Source organism: Mus caroli, chromosome 19 (genome assembly GCF_900094665.2).
Source record: "Mus caroli chromosome 19, CAROLI_EIJ_v1.1, whole genome shotgun sequence".
Lineage (NCBI taxonomy): Eukaryota > Metazoa > Chordata > Mammalia > Rodentia > Muridae > Mus > Mus caroli.
The window spans coordinates 2,715,525-2,729,452 of NC_034588.1; the positions used below are offsets into that span (position 1 = coordinate 2,715,525).

Consider the following 13,928-nt stretch of genomic DNA (forward strand, 5'->3'; position numbering starts at 1 on the left):
AAAATATTTTGAGAAAGGTTGGTTTTAATTCTTCTTTGAGAGTCTAGTAGAAATCTGTAATGAACCCACTTGGACCTGGGTTTTCTTTGGTTTTTATGGTGGTGGTGGTGGTGGTGGTGGTGGTGGTGGTGGTGGTGGTGGTTAAGAGACTTTATTATGGCTTCTATTCTATAGGAATTATAGATCTGTTTAAATTACTTTTCTGATCTTCACTTAACTTTGATAGATAATGTGTATCAAGAAATTCATCCATATCTTGTAAGTTTTCCAATTTGGTTGACTAGAGATTTTTAAATTATGTCCTATAATTCCCTGAATTTCTTCAGTGTTTATTGTGATAGCCTCGTTTTAATCCATCATTTTATTAATTTTTCATCTATGCCTTTTAGTTAATTTGGATGAGGGCTTATCAATTTTACTGGATTTCTGAAAGAATCAACTCTTTGTTTCATTGATTTCTTGTATTGTTTGTGTTTGTCTGTATTTTGTTTATGCCACTCCTGAGTATGATTTTTTTTTTTTTGCTATCTACTCCCTTTGTCTGTTGCTTCTTAATTTTTTTTCTAGAGATTTCTAGTGTGTCATTAAGTTAATAGTATGAGATCTTTGCAGGTTCATGATGCAAATATTATTGTTATGAACTTACCTCTTAAAACTGCCTTAAATGTGTCCCATAAGTTTGATATTGTTGTGTTTTCATTGTCATTGAATTCTAAAATGTTTTACATTACTTTCTCAATTTCTATTTTGACCCAGTTTTTCATTCAGTAGAGAGATGTTCATTTTCCATGAGTTTTTACGCTTTCTGTTATTTCTGTTGTAGATAATACCCAGCTTTAAGCTGTGAGGTTCAGACAGTATACAGAGTATTATTTCAATTTTCTTGTATCTTTTGAGACTTGCTTTGTCTCATGGAGATATATGTGGCCAATTTTTGAGAATGTTCCATGAGCTTCTGGGAAAGAAGTTCATTCTTTTGTGTTTAGGTGTAAATATCTGCTAGGTCCATTTGAAGTATGATGTCACTTACTTCCAGCATTTACCTGCTGAGTTTTGCCAAGATGACATATATATTGTTGAGAGTATGGTATTGAAATCACCCTATCACTATCACTATGTGAAGATCAATATGTGGTTTTCACTGTACTCATGTTTCTTTTATGAACTTGGATGCTCTTATGTTTGATGCATAAATGTTTAGATTACAATGACCTCTTGATGTTTTTCCCCCTTCATTGAGTATCCAGTGTCCTTCTCTGTGTCTTCTGATTAGTTTGGTTTGAAGTTTATTTTGTCAGATATTAAAATGGCTACACTGGCTTGCTTTCTGGGATCATTTGCATACAATATGTTTTCTCATGCTTTCACCCTGCGGTGATACCTATCCTTGATGTTAAGTTAAGGTGTGTTTCTTGGCTGCAGCAGAAGAATGGATCCTGTTTTTGAACCCAGTCTGTTAATCTGTAGTTTTATTGAGGAATTCATATCATAGATATTTATAGTTATCAATGAGCAGTATTTTTTTGATTCCTGTTATTTTGTTGTTGTGCTGTGAGGTGCAACCCCTTTGATTCACTAATCTCAGATTGTTCATTACTTATTGGGTTTCTTGGGTTAATAAAGTCTTGCAGTTAAAGTTTTTCCTCTAGTGCTTTCAGTAGAACTGAATTTGTAAATATGTATTGGTTAAACTTGGTTTTATCATGGAATGTCATATTTTCTGCTTGTATGATGATTGAGAGTTTTACTGGATATAGTACTCTGTGCCAGCATCTATAGTCTTTTAGAGTTTGTAGCACATCTGTCTAGGCCCTTCTGTCCTTTATTCTCCATTGAAAAGTCAGGAGTTATTCTAATATGTCTACTTTCATACCTTACTTAATGTTCTTTCTTTGTTTGTACATTTAGTGTTTTGATTACTGTGTGTCATGGGGAAATTCTTTTCTATTCCAGCCTGTTTGGTGTTCTGTATGGATCTTGTGCTTTGTCAGACATCTCCTTATTTAGGTTAAGAACATTTTCTTGTGCTTACTTCAGCAGCACATATATTAAAATTGGAACGATACAGAGAAGATTAGCATGGCCCCTGCTCAAGAATGACAGGCAAATTTGTGAATAGTTCCATATTTTTTTAAAGTCAGGCTAGGAATCCTAAATCTGATAGGGGGCTAATATACAATATATATAAAGAACTCAAGAAATTGAACTCCAAAAAAACAAATAACCCTATTAAAAAATGGTGAACTGAGCTAAGCAAAGAATTCTCAACTAAGGAATACAGAATGGCTGAGAAGCACATAAAAAGATGTTCAACATCCTTAATCATCAGAAAAAATGCAAATCAAAACAACTCTGAGATTCCACCTCACACCAGTCAGAATGGCTAAGATCAAAAACTCAGGTGACAGCAGATACTGACAAGTATGTGGAGAAAGAGGAACACTCCTCCATTGCTGGTGGTATTGCTAGCTGCTACAACCATTCTGGAAATCAGTTTGGTGGTTCTTCAAAAAACTGGACATAGTTCTACCGGAAAATCCAGCAATACCACTCCTGGGCATATACCCAGAAGATGCTCCAACAACGTAATAAAGACACATGCTCCATTATGTTCATAGCAGCCTTATTGATAATAGGCAGAAGCTAGAAAGAACCCACATGTCCCTCGACAGGAATGGAGACAGAAAATGTGTTACATTTACACAATGGAGTACTACTCAGCTATTAAAAACAATGAGTTTATGAAATTCTTAGACAAATGGATGGGTCTGGAGGATATCATCTTGAGTGAGGTAACCCAATCACAAAAGAACACACATGATATGCACTCACTGGTAAGTGGATATTATCCCAGAAGCTCAGAATCCTTCTTAGATGTGGAAACAAAATACCCTTGGAAGGAGTTACAGAGACAAAGGTTGGAGCAGACTGAAGGAACAACCATCCAGAGACTGCCCCACTTGGGGATCCATCCCATAAACACCAAACCTAGACATTATGGCAGATGCCAACAAGAGCTTGCTGACAGGACCCTGATATAGCTGTCTCCTGCGAGGCTCTGCCAGTGCCTGGCAAATACAGAAGTGGATGCTCACAATCATCAGACATGGACAGAGCACAAAGTCCCCAATGAAGGAGCTAGAAAAAGTACCCAAAGATCTGAAAGAGTTTGAAGCCTCATAGGAGGAACATCAATATGAACTAACCAGTACCCCCAGAGCTCCTTGGAACTAAACCACCAATCAAAGAAAACACATGGTGGAACATGTCACTCTAGCTGTTTATGTAGTTGAGAATAGCCTAGTTGATCATCAATGGGAGGAGAGGCGCTAGGTCCTGTGAAGTTTCTATGCCCCAGTATAGGGGAATGCCAAGACCAGGAATGGGAATGGGTGGGTTGTGGAACAGCAGGAGGAGAGAGGGGATAGGGGATTTTCAGAGGGAAAACTAGGAAAGGGGATTACATTTGAAATGTAAGTAAAAAAATATCTAATTTCAAAATAAAAAATAAAAATAGGTAGGCTACTGAGGTGGCTCAGGCTAAGGGTGCTCACCACCAAGCTTGACAACCTGATCTCTATCCTGGAACCCACACAGTGGAAGGAAAGAACAGGCTTCCAAAAGTTGTTCTCTGACCTACAGAGAGACGGGGAGGGAGAAAGAAGAGAGAGGTGCAACCTCCTTGCCACAGAAAATGAATAAATAATACAAGTAAAAAAATTACAAGTATTTAGTTTTAAAAATCAAAACTAATTAATCTTAGTGCTCATAAGCTTCAGTGCACATAGAGTGTAGACCCTAAAAAAGCAAGCGTGGGATTGGAGTGCAGCTTTGCCGTAGTGGGCTTGACCTGCACTTTGCAGCTCTGGATTCAACTGGCAGCAATGCAAAGGGAAAAGAGAGATTCACATGTATATCCTGCCTGTGTATAGTATTTAAATAGACGATAAAATAAAATTCAGACTCTTAAGTCTGAATCTGAGTCCTTATTTATTTTTAGGGGCTGTGGAGATGGGCAGGTTATGAGTGTAGGCTGCTCTTGTAGAGAACCAGGATTCAGTTTTTAGCACCCATATGGCCAGCTCATGCCTGCCTGTAACTGGAGTTACAGGCTCTCTGTTGCCCTCCTCTGACCTCCAAGGACACTGCTCACCAAGCCATGCAAAGTACACTAATTCAACCTTGTTTTCTCAGCCATTAGGCCACCTCAAGGGATTCTGGGAAATTGCAAAGACAAGCGTTTGCTATTTGTCCAAAAGTCGGGGGGGCTACACTAACTCCCTACCATGGAGCAGGGAGTGTCCTTAATGTGTAATGGTGGATCTGTTGTGGAATCAAAAGCTTTCATATCTCCATGTTGTATCAACAGGTTCTAATCACAATGTTTGTGAATAAGTAAAAAGTACAGATAGTATGCAGCATTAATAACCTCTCAGGGAAAGGACTTCAAATGGGCCACTATCGGCTTGCAATTTTAAACAATATGCTTAATTTTCTTCACCAACATTGGAATGGGAGTGTACACCCCATCAATAGACTTACTCTCCACAGACTCAGNTGCAAAAAGAGCCCAGATGCTTCCAAACTGTAGGTATCTGCATGCATTCCTCTGCAGTACAGCTGTATGCAGCCATCAACACAGGAAGCTTGGCTGTAGATGTCACAGATCAAAGCCATCCTTCAAATGCAGTTTCTTCTGGTTCTTGAGAACCGGCAAAAGGCTTATGACTGGGACGGTAGACATTTCTGGAAAAATACTCCTGTCGTTTATATGTGTCCACCTCATCTGTAGAAGGTTCTGGATGTTTTTCCTTCAGGACTACAAGAGAGAAGACACCCTAGTTCTTTAGTATTTGAGAATTATAAGACCATAAATTTATATGTCTGATGTAAATATTTGAAATGACTACTCCTGTTGTCAAATGACTTTAAAGAGTCTTTTGAACATTCTGGTGCCAGAAAACAGAGTTGAGTGTTGCTTGCGTAGCTATGTATGTATTAGGTGTGTGGAAGAGTTCTATAAAGAAATACACAGAAATGAAAGTACTTGTTAAGTTGGTGAGGTTATGAATTGTGGGGTTTTTGATGTTTTTATTTAATTTTATATTACTTTTATAATAAAACTTCAAATGTTATTATCACCTGGAAAATGTTGTTGTGTTATTAAAATGTAAGGTTTTTTTTTTTTTTTTTTTTTTTTTNTGCCTCCCGAGTGCTGGGATTAAAGGCGTGCGCCACCACGCCCGGCGGAGCTGCCATTTAAGTGCTGGGTATTGAACCTGGACGAGCAATCGCTCTGATTTATTTTATTTTATTTTCTGAGATAGTGTCTGGTTATATAGACCAGCTATATAGCATATATAGATTAGGCTTGACTTGAACTTACAAAGATCTGCCCATTTCCTAAGTGCTAAGACTAAAGGCAGACACTACCACACTACCCAGCCCCATCTCAGCACTCAGGCACAGGAGCAAAGTCCTTTCGACCATATAAAGTGGCGTACTTACGGAAGTGTTATTCAGTCTACCACAGGATACCACCATGGGAGAGTCTGCCTTTCTCCCCCACACAGGCATTCTGTGAGACTGTGTACAGTCTCACAAACAACTGATTGTCACTCCTGATCCCAGGTCATCTCCAAGGATGCCTGCACACACATTAATGTGTGGGGCACGGGCAGCATGCCAGCGTGGGCATTTATTGAAAATCTTTGCTGGTGTTTGTTCTACTTTGCTTACAAAAACGTCTAGAAATGCCTTCCCCTTTTCTCTTGTGGTAGCACGGGATGGAAGTCAGAGCCTCACACTGGCTACACAAGTGCTATCTACTGAGTAATACCTAAGCCCAGCTACCGGTATTTTGAAACAAAGTTTGTTAACTTAAACTTTATTATTGTTTTGTTGCTTTGCGTTTTATATTCAGATTACTTGACCTTCCTCCCTCCCTTCCTTCTTTCCTCCCTCCCTCCCTCCCTCCCTTCCTTCCTCCCTCCCTCCCTCCCTTCCTTCCTTCCTGTTTTTTGAGACAGGGTTTCTCTGTGTAGCCCTGGCTATCATGTAACTCACTCTGTAGATCAGGCTGGCCTCCAACTCAGAAATCTGCCTGCCTCTGCCTCCCAAGTCCTGGGATTAAAGGTGTGCACGACCACTGCCTGGCAAAATGTAAGTTCTAACAATAAAAAAAAAGAACATTTTCTTATAATTTTGTTTAAAATATTTGCTATGCTATGTCTAGGTTTATTCTCTTCTTCTATTTCTATTATTCATAGATTTGGTCTTTTCTAGTGTCTCAGATTTACAAGGTGCTTTATGCTTACATTTTTCTAGATTTACCATTTTTGTTGATTGACATGACCATTCTCTCTACCTTGTGCTCAATGCCTAGATTCTCCCTTCAATCTTTTGTACTTTGTTGTTGAGGATCACTTCTAAAGTTTTTGTTTAACCTCCTAAGTTTTTATTAACATTTTTATTTTAATTTGGGTTTTCTTTAGTGATTCTATTTCTATTTTATGTATCGAAGTGTTTTTATTATTTCATTTCACTGTGTGTGTTCTTACAGATTTCATTAAGGACTATATGTATATCCTCTTTCAGGTCCTTGAACATATAGATAATTGCAGTTTCAATGCCCTTGATGGATGCTAATTATATTGGCTTTCTAAGAACCTACTGTTTTATGTTAGGGTTCTGAAGTGCTCATAGAAGTGAAATGTCTTAGCTGTTTATGTAATATGTTGTGGTGTGTGTGTGTGTGTGTGTGTGTGTGTGTTGATATCTACACATCTGGAATTAGAATGATTGAGGTTTTTCTAGGTGTTAATATTGTTGGATGAGCATTTCATTCTTTTGTTGCTCTTGACTCTCAAGATCTTAAGCAAGTGTAGGAACTCTGAAATCCGTGGTAGAGGGCTTCTGCAAGTCACTTAATGGAAGAAGAGAATAGAAATGACTGAAGAGAATAGACTGAGAGAAGTTGAGAAAAAGCCTGAGATATCAAGTTCATATAGGATGGGTCCCCAGAGTGATGATGCAGTAAAAGGAGGGGCTTCAGAAAGTGTGCTGCAGTAGGACAAAGAGTATTCTGGAGAAACAAGGATGAAATAACTAATAGTCCCCTAAATCTGTACAGAGAGGTACAATCACCAGTGAATGGAGACAGAGGAACACAGCAAGCAGGTTGCTACAGGGCTGTGTCTGAGACAGATAGTAAAAGAGGATAGTGAACATCTCCTAACTGAGTCCCAGCCAAGTGTTGCCACAGGGGTCCCTTGTAGAAAGTATTTCTGGATATTATCAGCTGACACAAAAGAATGATGATGACCTCAGTGGAAAGAGATGCCCATTGGTCGTGCAAACTTTATATGCCTCAGTACAGGGGAACACCAGGGCCAGGAAGTGGGAGTGGGTGGGTAGGGGAGTGGGTGGGGGAGCATGTGGGGGACTTTTGGGATAGCATTGGAAATGTAATTGAAATAAATAACCAATAAAAATATATGGGGAAAAAAATGATGATGACCTAGAAGGGAAAGTTGAGAGGGTCCAAGGAAAAGAGCTAAGTTGGGTCTGAACCAAGAGGCAGAATCCCTGGGGAATGAAGGCAGAGTGGGGTTGGCGGCACATGTGAGTAGCCTGCTACTGTGTTGAGGGTGAGACAGAAGAAATCTCAGCTGAGGATAGAAAAGAGTGAAAATCATCTACCTGAGACCCAGAAGAGTGGCTACTGGTAGTCTCTGGTAAAAAGTGTTTCTGGATATCAGTAATGAACACAACAGAATGCAGAAATAAAACTGAGCAGGTCCAAGGGAAGCTAAGCTAATTTCATGCGAGCTCTGATTTTCTTGATGTAGGCACATAGACCTATAAAGTTCTCTCTTAGTTCTCATTTCATTCTATCCCACTAAGTAATATATGAAGGTAGACCTATTAGAATAATCCCTGACTTCTCAATGGAGACTAAAAACCATGATGTGGTTCCATTTTTATTCTACTTTACAAAAGTTTTAATTTTTTTATTTCTTCAAGGACTCATTGATTGTTTGATAGTGTGTTTAATCTCTATGGTATATGGTCCAGAGTTCCTCTTGCTGTTGATCTGTATTCTTATTATGATCACACAAAAGTAAAAGAATTATTTNATCCTTTTCTATATTAATTAGGCTTGTTTTATTACTTACTTTTCTATTGCTGAGATAAAATGCCATGACCATGGCAACATATAAAAGTGAGTTTTAATTTGACTTATAGTTTCACAGGGTTAGAGACTATGGTGACAGTGCTAAGGCATAGTGGCAGGAATACCTAGGAGCTCACCTCACAAACTACAAGCAGGAAGCAGGAAGCACACTAGGAATGGCTTGAGTCTTTAGAAATCTAAAAGCCACACTCACCCANTGACATAACTTCTCCAAAAAGGCATAACCTCCTAATCCTTCCCAAAAAGTTCCACCAACTACAGAAACAAGTATTCAAACATAAAATACTTTGGAACATCCTCATCAAATCCCTCTCCTTGGAACTCGAGGAACTATGCTGAAGAGGATGCAAAAAGAAACACACACAATGCTATGGTGATTTTCTACAGGTTATTTTTTTAATTGGTTGATTGGTTGGTTGGTTGGTTGGCTGGTTGGTTTTTCTTTTGCGGGGGGGGGGTTGGTTTTGGGGGTTTGGGTTTTATATGTTTATTTTGTGTTTCATTTTGCTTTATTTGGGCATTTTTATCTTGCTGGTCTTTTGCTTGTATACTGTAGTTTCATATTTTGTGCTTTTTTAGTGTGTGTGTGTGTGTGTGTGTGTGTGTGTCATGCTTTTTCTTTTTTTATTTTATAATACTCTTTTATTTGATTAAAGAATTTGCCTTCGTTGTGTACATTGAAATGTTATATTCCCTGTGTATTTTACAAGGTTAGAAAATGTCTCTTGTTTTAAATATTACCCCAAAAGTAATTTCAGAGAAAAAGTCTTTGTGAAATTTAACATGACTTTAAAAATCATAGGGGTGAACAACTCGGAAATACAACTGGATTAATAAGATTTCTTGTCTTTTTTACTACATGGAAGACTTCTTATTTCAGTCGCCTTCCTCAGAAATCCTCACATGAAAAACCTTGACTATTTTTTAGACTTTTTTTTTCTTATTTGTTTTCTAAAGAAACTGAGAAAGAAGGCATAGAGTTCAGTCAGTAGGAAGGTAAAGGTGATCTGGAAGGAGATAGGGAGGGTAAGCCATGACCAAAATGTTTTATATACATTTTCAATGAAAAAAGAAAAGGAAAGATGAAAAATAACAAAAATAGATGAAAATCCAGATGATAGTATTAGATCATCCTCTGCCTCCCACAGCTGACTAACTTTTTCTATGGCCTTTGTGTATGGCATGAGAGCATGCTAACATGTCTCTTTTACCAGTACATATAGTATCTGTGTTGGAACCAGAAAGCTAGTTTTAGTTATTAAATTAAAACTACTAATCTAAATACTTCTAGAAGCAAACAAACTTCATTGTCTTGTTACAGTAATGAGGGAGATGTATAATGAAAGATCATGAGAACCTGAGTAGACCATCTCACATAGGAATCACATTTTATTTAGGCTTTGAAAAAATTCAAAGCTTCTGGAAAACGAATTCAAAGCTTGGCATGGCAGTACAGACCTGTAATCCTAGTACTTGGAATGTGGAGGTAGGGGAATCAAGTCTCTACAAGGTCATCCTGAGTTTGAGGCTAGCCAGGGCCACATGAGACAGTGTCTCAAAAACATAGAACAAAGAGAAAAGACAAGTGAATGAATTAATACATCTTGACACATCTCCAGTTTGTTATTTATTAGAATATGAAAGTATGACACAGATATGACTCATATATTTTTGACAATTCTCATCCCTAACAGAACTTTCCTCAGAGCAAGTTTCATGTCCTTGTTACGAAGGCTATAAATCAGAGGATTAAAGAGAGGAGTCATTACAGAGTATACAAGTGTAAGGATCTTCTGCATCAAAATTGGAATGCCATATGTAGGACTCATGTACATTATCATTACTGTCCCATAGAAGAGTGACACCACAACTAAATGGGAACCACAGGTAGAGAAGGCCTTNCGTCGGCCAGCTGCAGAAGGAACCTGAAAAATAGCCTTGAGCAACAAAATATAGGACCGAAGAATNTATGCAATAGTGAAAAANAGNNAAANNGAATTTTGGACATAAAGNANTAATTTGGTAATAGGAGCTGGGACACAGGACAAAGCCATCAATGGGTCCATGTCACAGAGGAAGTGATCAATGATATTAGAACCACAGAAGGGAAGTTGGGAGATGGAGAACACAGGGATTGGGTACCCAAGGAATCCAATGAGCCAGCATGAAGATACCAGAATGCAACAAAGCCTCCTTGTCATGATGGTAGGGTAATGTAATGGGCGGCAAATGGCCAGGTACCTATCATAAGCCATTACTGCCAGAAGGAAACATTCAGTTGTACCCAGTGAAAAGAAGAAATAAAACTGCAGGAAGCACCCTGTAAAGGAGATGGTCTTGGTCTTAGACAGAATGTTGGCTAGTGTGTTAGGAGTAGTGGAGGAAACATACCAGATTTCAAGGAAGGCAAAATTTCCCAGGAAGAAGTACATGGGGGTATGTAGACGGGAGTCACATCTTACTGCACAGATGATGGCTCCATTTCCCAACAAGGTCAAGACATAAAACACCAAAAACAACACGAAGAGGAAAATCTGTATCTTCCAGGAACCAGGAAATCCCAAGAGAACAAATTCAGTTACATGTGCTGCTGATCTGTTCATGGTATCTAAATTTCTTCGAGGAAAAAGAGACATGAGTTTAATCCCAATTCCCTTACTTTCAATATGTCTGAAGGTCTTTATGAGTGTCAAACTTAAGTTCTACAAGGAAACACAAGACTATTCTGAAAGCAGATTGAACCAATCCAATATTGTTTTGAATTGAGTGTGTTTTTATACCAATGATATAACCTTTTTCTTTTCTCCTTCTTGATCCTCCTGAGATAGGAGTCAAAGGCGATTTAGATAATTAGAGATAGCTAAGGTGAAGAACACTGACTGTCTAGACAAAAGTAGCCCCAAATAGCCCTACATTAAGATTCCACAGCACTAACCTGTATCCTATAGCACTTATAGAATCTAAAACCTTTCAGGAAATGCATCAGTCGATTGCCAATTCTGGAGCCAGGAAGAATAGAGTCATCTTCTGCCTTTACTTCTTTACCCACCATTCATCTTTAATGACATAAACGCTCATAGGTCCTGGTGCTTGAAAAGTTTTTCACCTATATCCCCCTCTCATCATGTATTTCTCATCCTTCACTATCTAAGAAATTTCTTGTTGAGTGTTCTTCCTCTTGAGTTTGTTAGCTGCACTGATCTTAGTGAGACACAATTCTGAGTTCATGGAATATACTAACAGTTTGGGCTACTTATTTAGTATCTACAAGCTACACCAAAAACTTTGAGTATGGGCACCAACCATCTCTTTCTATCTTCATAAATTGTGATATCATTCCTCAAATGTCTCCTGAGCATAGGTGTCATTTAGAAGCAACTTGAGAAGCAGCTGTCCTTAAAACTGATCATATGGATAATCTTGGCTAACTCTGATTAATTTTGGGCCTCCTGCACATGGTTCTTTCTCTAATTCATCTCCAGTTGGGAGTGATGCTCAAGGACTCACAGATCCTGGCTGACACTACATCTTGGTGGATGACTGAAGGTCTTACAACAGGACCCAGATCCAAATAGTTTCTATAAAGATCTCCCCACCCTTTAAGCACTCTCCTCTGGTAGAGGAAACATGCTGCAGACGCTAAGGAGATCTACTCTCTTAGTGCCCTGAGTAAGCTAGGATGGAATCTGAGTGCTTGGAGCTTTTTTCTGTCTGTGGTAAAAGAGTGGACATTCATGAAAGGGGTAGATTCCTTCCACTTCCCTTCTCCAGCAACAGATAAGAAGCCTGGGAATTGGATTCTCAAAGTGCAGACAAGCTGTCCTTTTTGCTCAAGACTCAAGCTGTTCTTGTCGCCAGATATGATAATAGGAAATGGAGTATACGTCAGTCCCTACCCATGGGATTTAGACATCTCACAGTTCTCCCTCTCTCCAAGCACTCTGCTCCAATATAAGCATGGCCTCCTTTTTCACACTCCCTCCCTATGCCTTCCTGTCACTCACAACACTGCTTTACTTAATTCTCAGCACAAAAAAAAAGATAAAGGCTATAATCCTCAATGGAACAATTTCATAAAAATCAAATCTCTTTATTGTAAGAAACGGGCAAAAACATCACAAGAATAGAGTAAGGTAGCCACTCAAAGACATAACATTCTTGCTCTGTTCTAAACTTGGTCCATCTCAGTGAGGTTCATATAGTGAAAATGGACATTTTGAAGCCATGGAGGTTTACTTAAGGATTCAAACTTTCACTACAAATTATACTTTTATACACTTACGGACCACAAAAAAAGAAAACTGTGACAAATAGAACCTAAAAAACATGATTAGGTTTGTAGTTTCCTTTTCACCTGATGTATCTTTCATTATTGTCTACAATTGCTCTATCTTGTTCTTCTAATTGTTGTATTATATCCACACAGTTGTTTACAAGTACACACACACACACTCATAATAATAATAAATACTTGTTGGACTTTTGTGTTTTTGTTTTTTTTTTTTAGAAAACTGCCTGCTTCATACTGGAATTTGTTCATTAGCAGTCTTATATCATTGGTATTTAATTTCTGCAGTTCTTTGAAATTCTGGATATTAGCTATCTGTTTGGAGAATAGTAGTTAAAAATTTACCTCAAAGCTATGGATTATCTGTTTGCTTTGATGATAGTTTCCCTTGCTGTGTAGAAAAAATTTAACACCATGTAGTCTTACATGTTGGTACATGGGACAGGTGCCTGTGCCATTAAAGTTCTGACCAAAAAATAAGGTCCACCCCAGCACCTCAAAGAAACTTTGCTATGCTTTCCTCTAGCAGTTTCAGAGTTTGGGTGGTTTAATTTGAAAAGAATAAGACAGTTTATTCTAGACCCAATTTGAGTGACCATGGCCTGGGAGCACAGATACAGGTTCCCCCGATTTCCAAGTTCCAATGTGGAAGCAGTTTCACAAAACTTTTTATTGTTTCACAGAACAGAGAAAACTGTAAATCAAGACAAGTTTACAATACATTGCTGTGTACCTCAGAGGGACGTGCACAGTAGGAGGGGGCACATTTTTCTACAGGCCCAAGATGTTGTCTAATGACATTCCAAGCTTTCACATCAGTAGAAAAAGGTTGCCTGCTTAAGTCAATAGATTCTAAAAGGTTTTATTTATTATTACCGATGATAGTTCTGACAGAGGGGACAAAGAATGGCTGTTGTAGAGGGCCGTAGCTTACCTCAAGATAGGGTAATTAGCCTCTGGACCTGCAACATTCCAATGTCTGAAGAGTACTGATTTTTGTTCTTTTATTGAAAACAGATTCTTTTTCATACAAAATATTCTGACTGTGGTTTCCCCTCCAGCAGCTTTTGCCAGATCCCACAACTCTCCTGCCATCCAAACATATACTATTTCTTTATCTGTCTATCTCTCTCTCTTTCATTAAAAATGAAATGGACATCTAAAAAATAATAAAAACAAAATAAGTTAAATAAAAACCACAGTAAAATAGCACAAATCAAGCAGAGTGAAAACAGCCAAAGCAAAAGAAGCACACATAGATGCAGAGACACACATGGTCACACAGACAGGAATCCCATAAAAACAGAAAAACAGAAACCATAGTGCATACAAAAGGACCTGAAGATAAAAATAAACAAACAAATAAAAAATACCCTGGCAAGGCATTACAAGACAAAGAATCTCCAAAAATGCCATGGAGTTTGGCATTTGGTTGGTCATTTA

General features: G+C 38.3%; 2 protein-coding genes and 1 non-coding gene across 3 annotated transcripts in view; 1 reads left to right on the plus strand and 2 right to left on the minus strand.

The window, feature by feature from the left end:
* Pola2 (DNA polymerase alpha 2, accessory subunit) overlaps positions 1-13,928 on the minus strand; it is a 52,476-nt gene that overhangs the window by 22,794 nt on the left and 15,754 nt on the right. The gene's annotated exons all lie outside the window — the stretch shown is intronic.
* On the plus strand, positions 2,025-2,131 carry LOC115030024. Its single transcript, XR_003835617.1, has one exon. It is a non-coding gene; the product is annotated as a U6 spliceosomal RNA (small nuclear RNA).
* LOC110285347 (olfactory receptor 11H4-like) lies at positions 9,859-10,833 on the minus strand. Its single transcript, XM_021151417.1, has one exon. It carries the CDS (start codon positions 10,831-10,833, stop codon positions 9,859-9,861), a length of 975 nt encoding a protein of 324 aa, XP_021007076.1.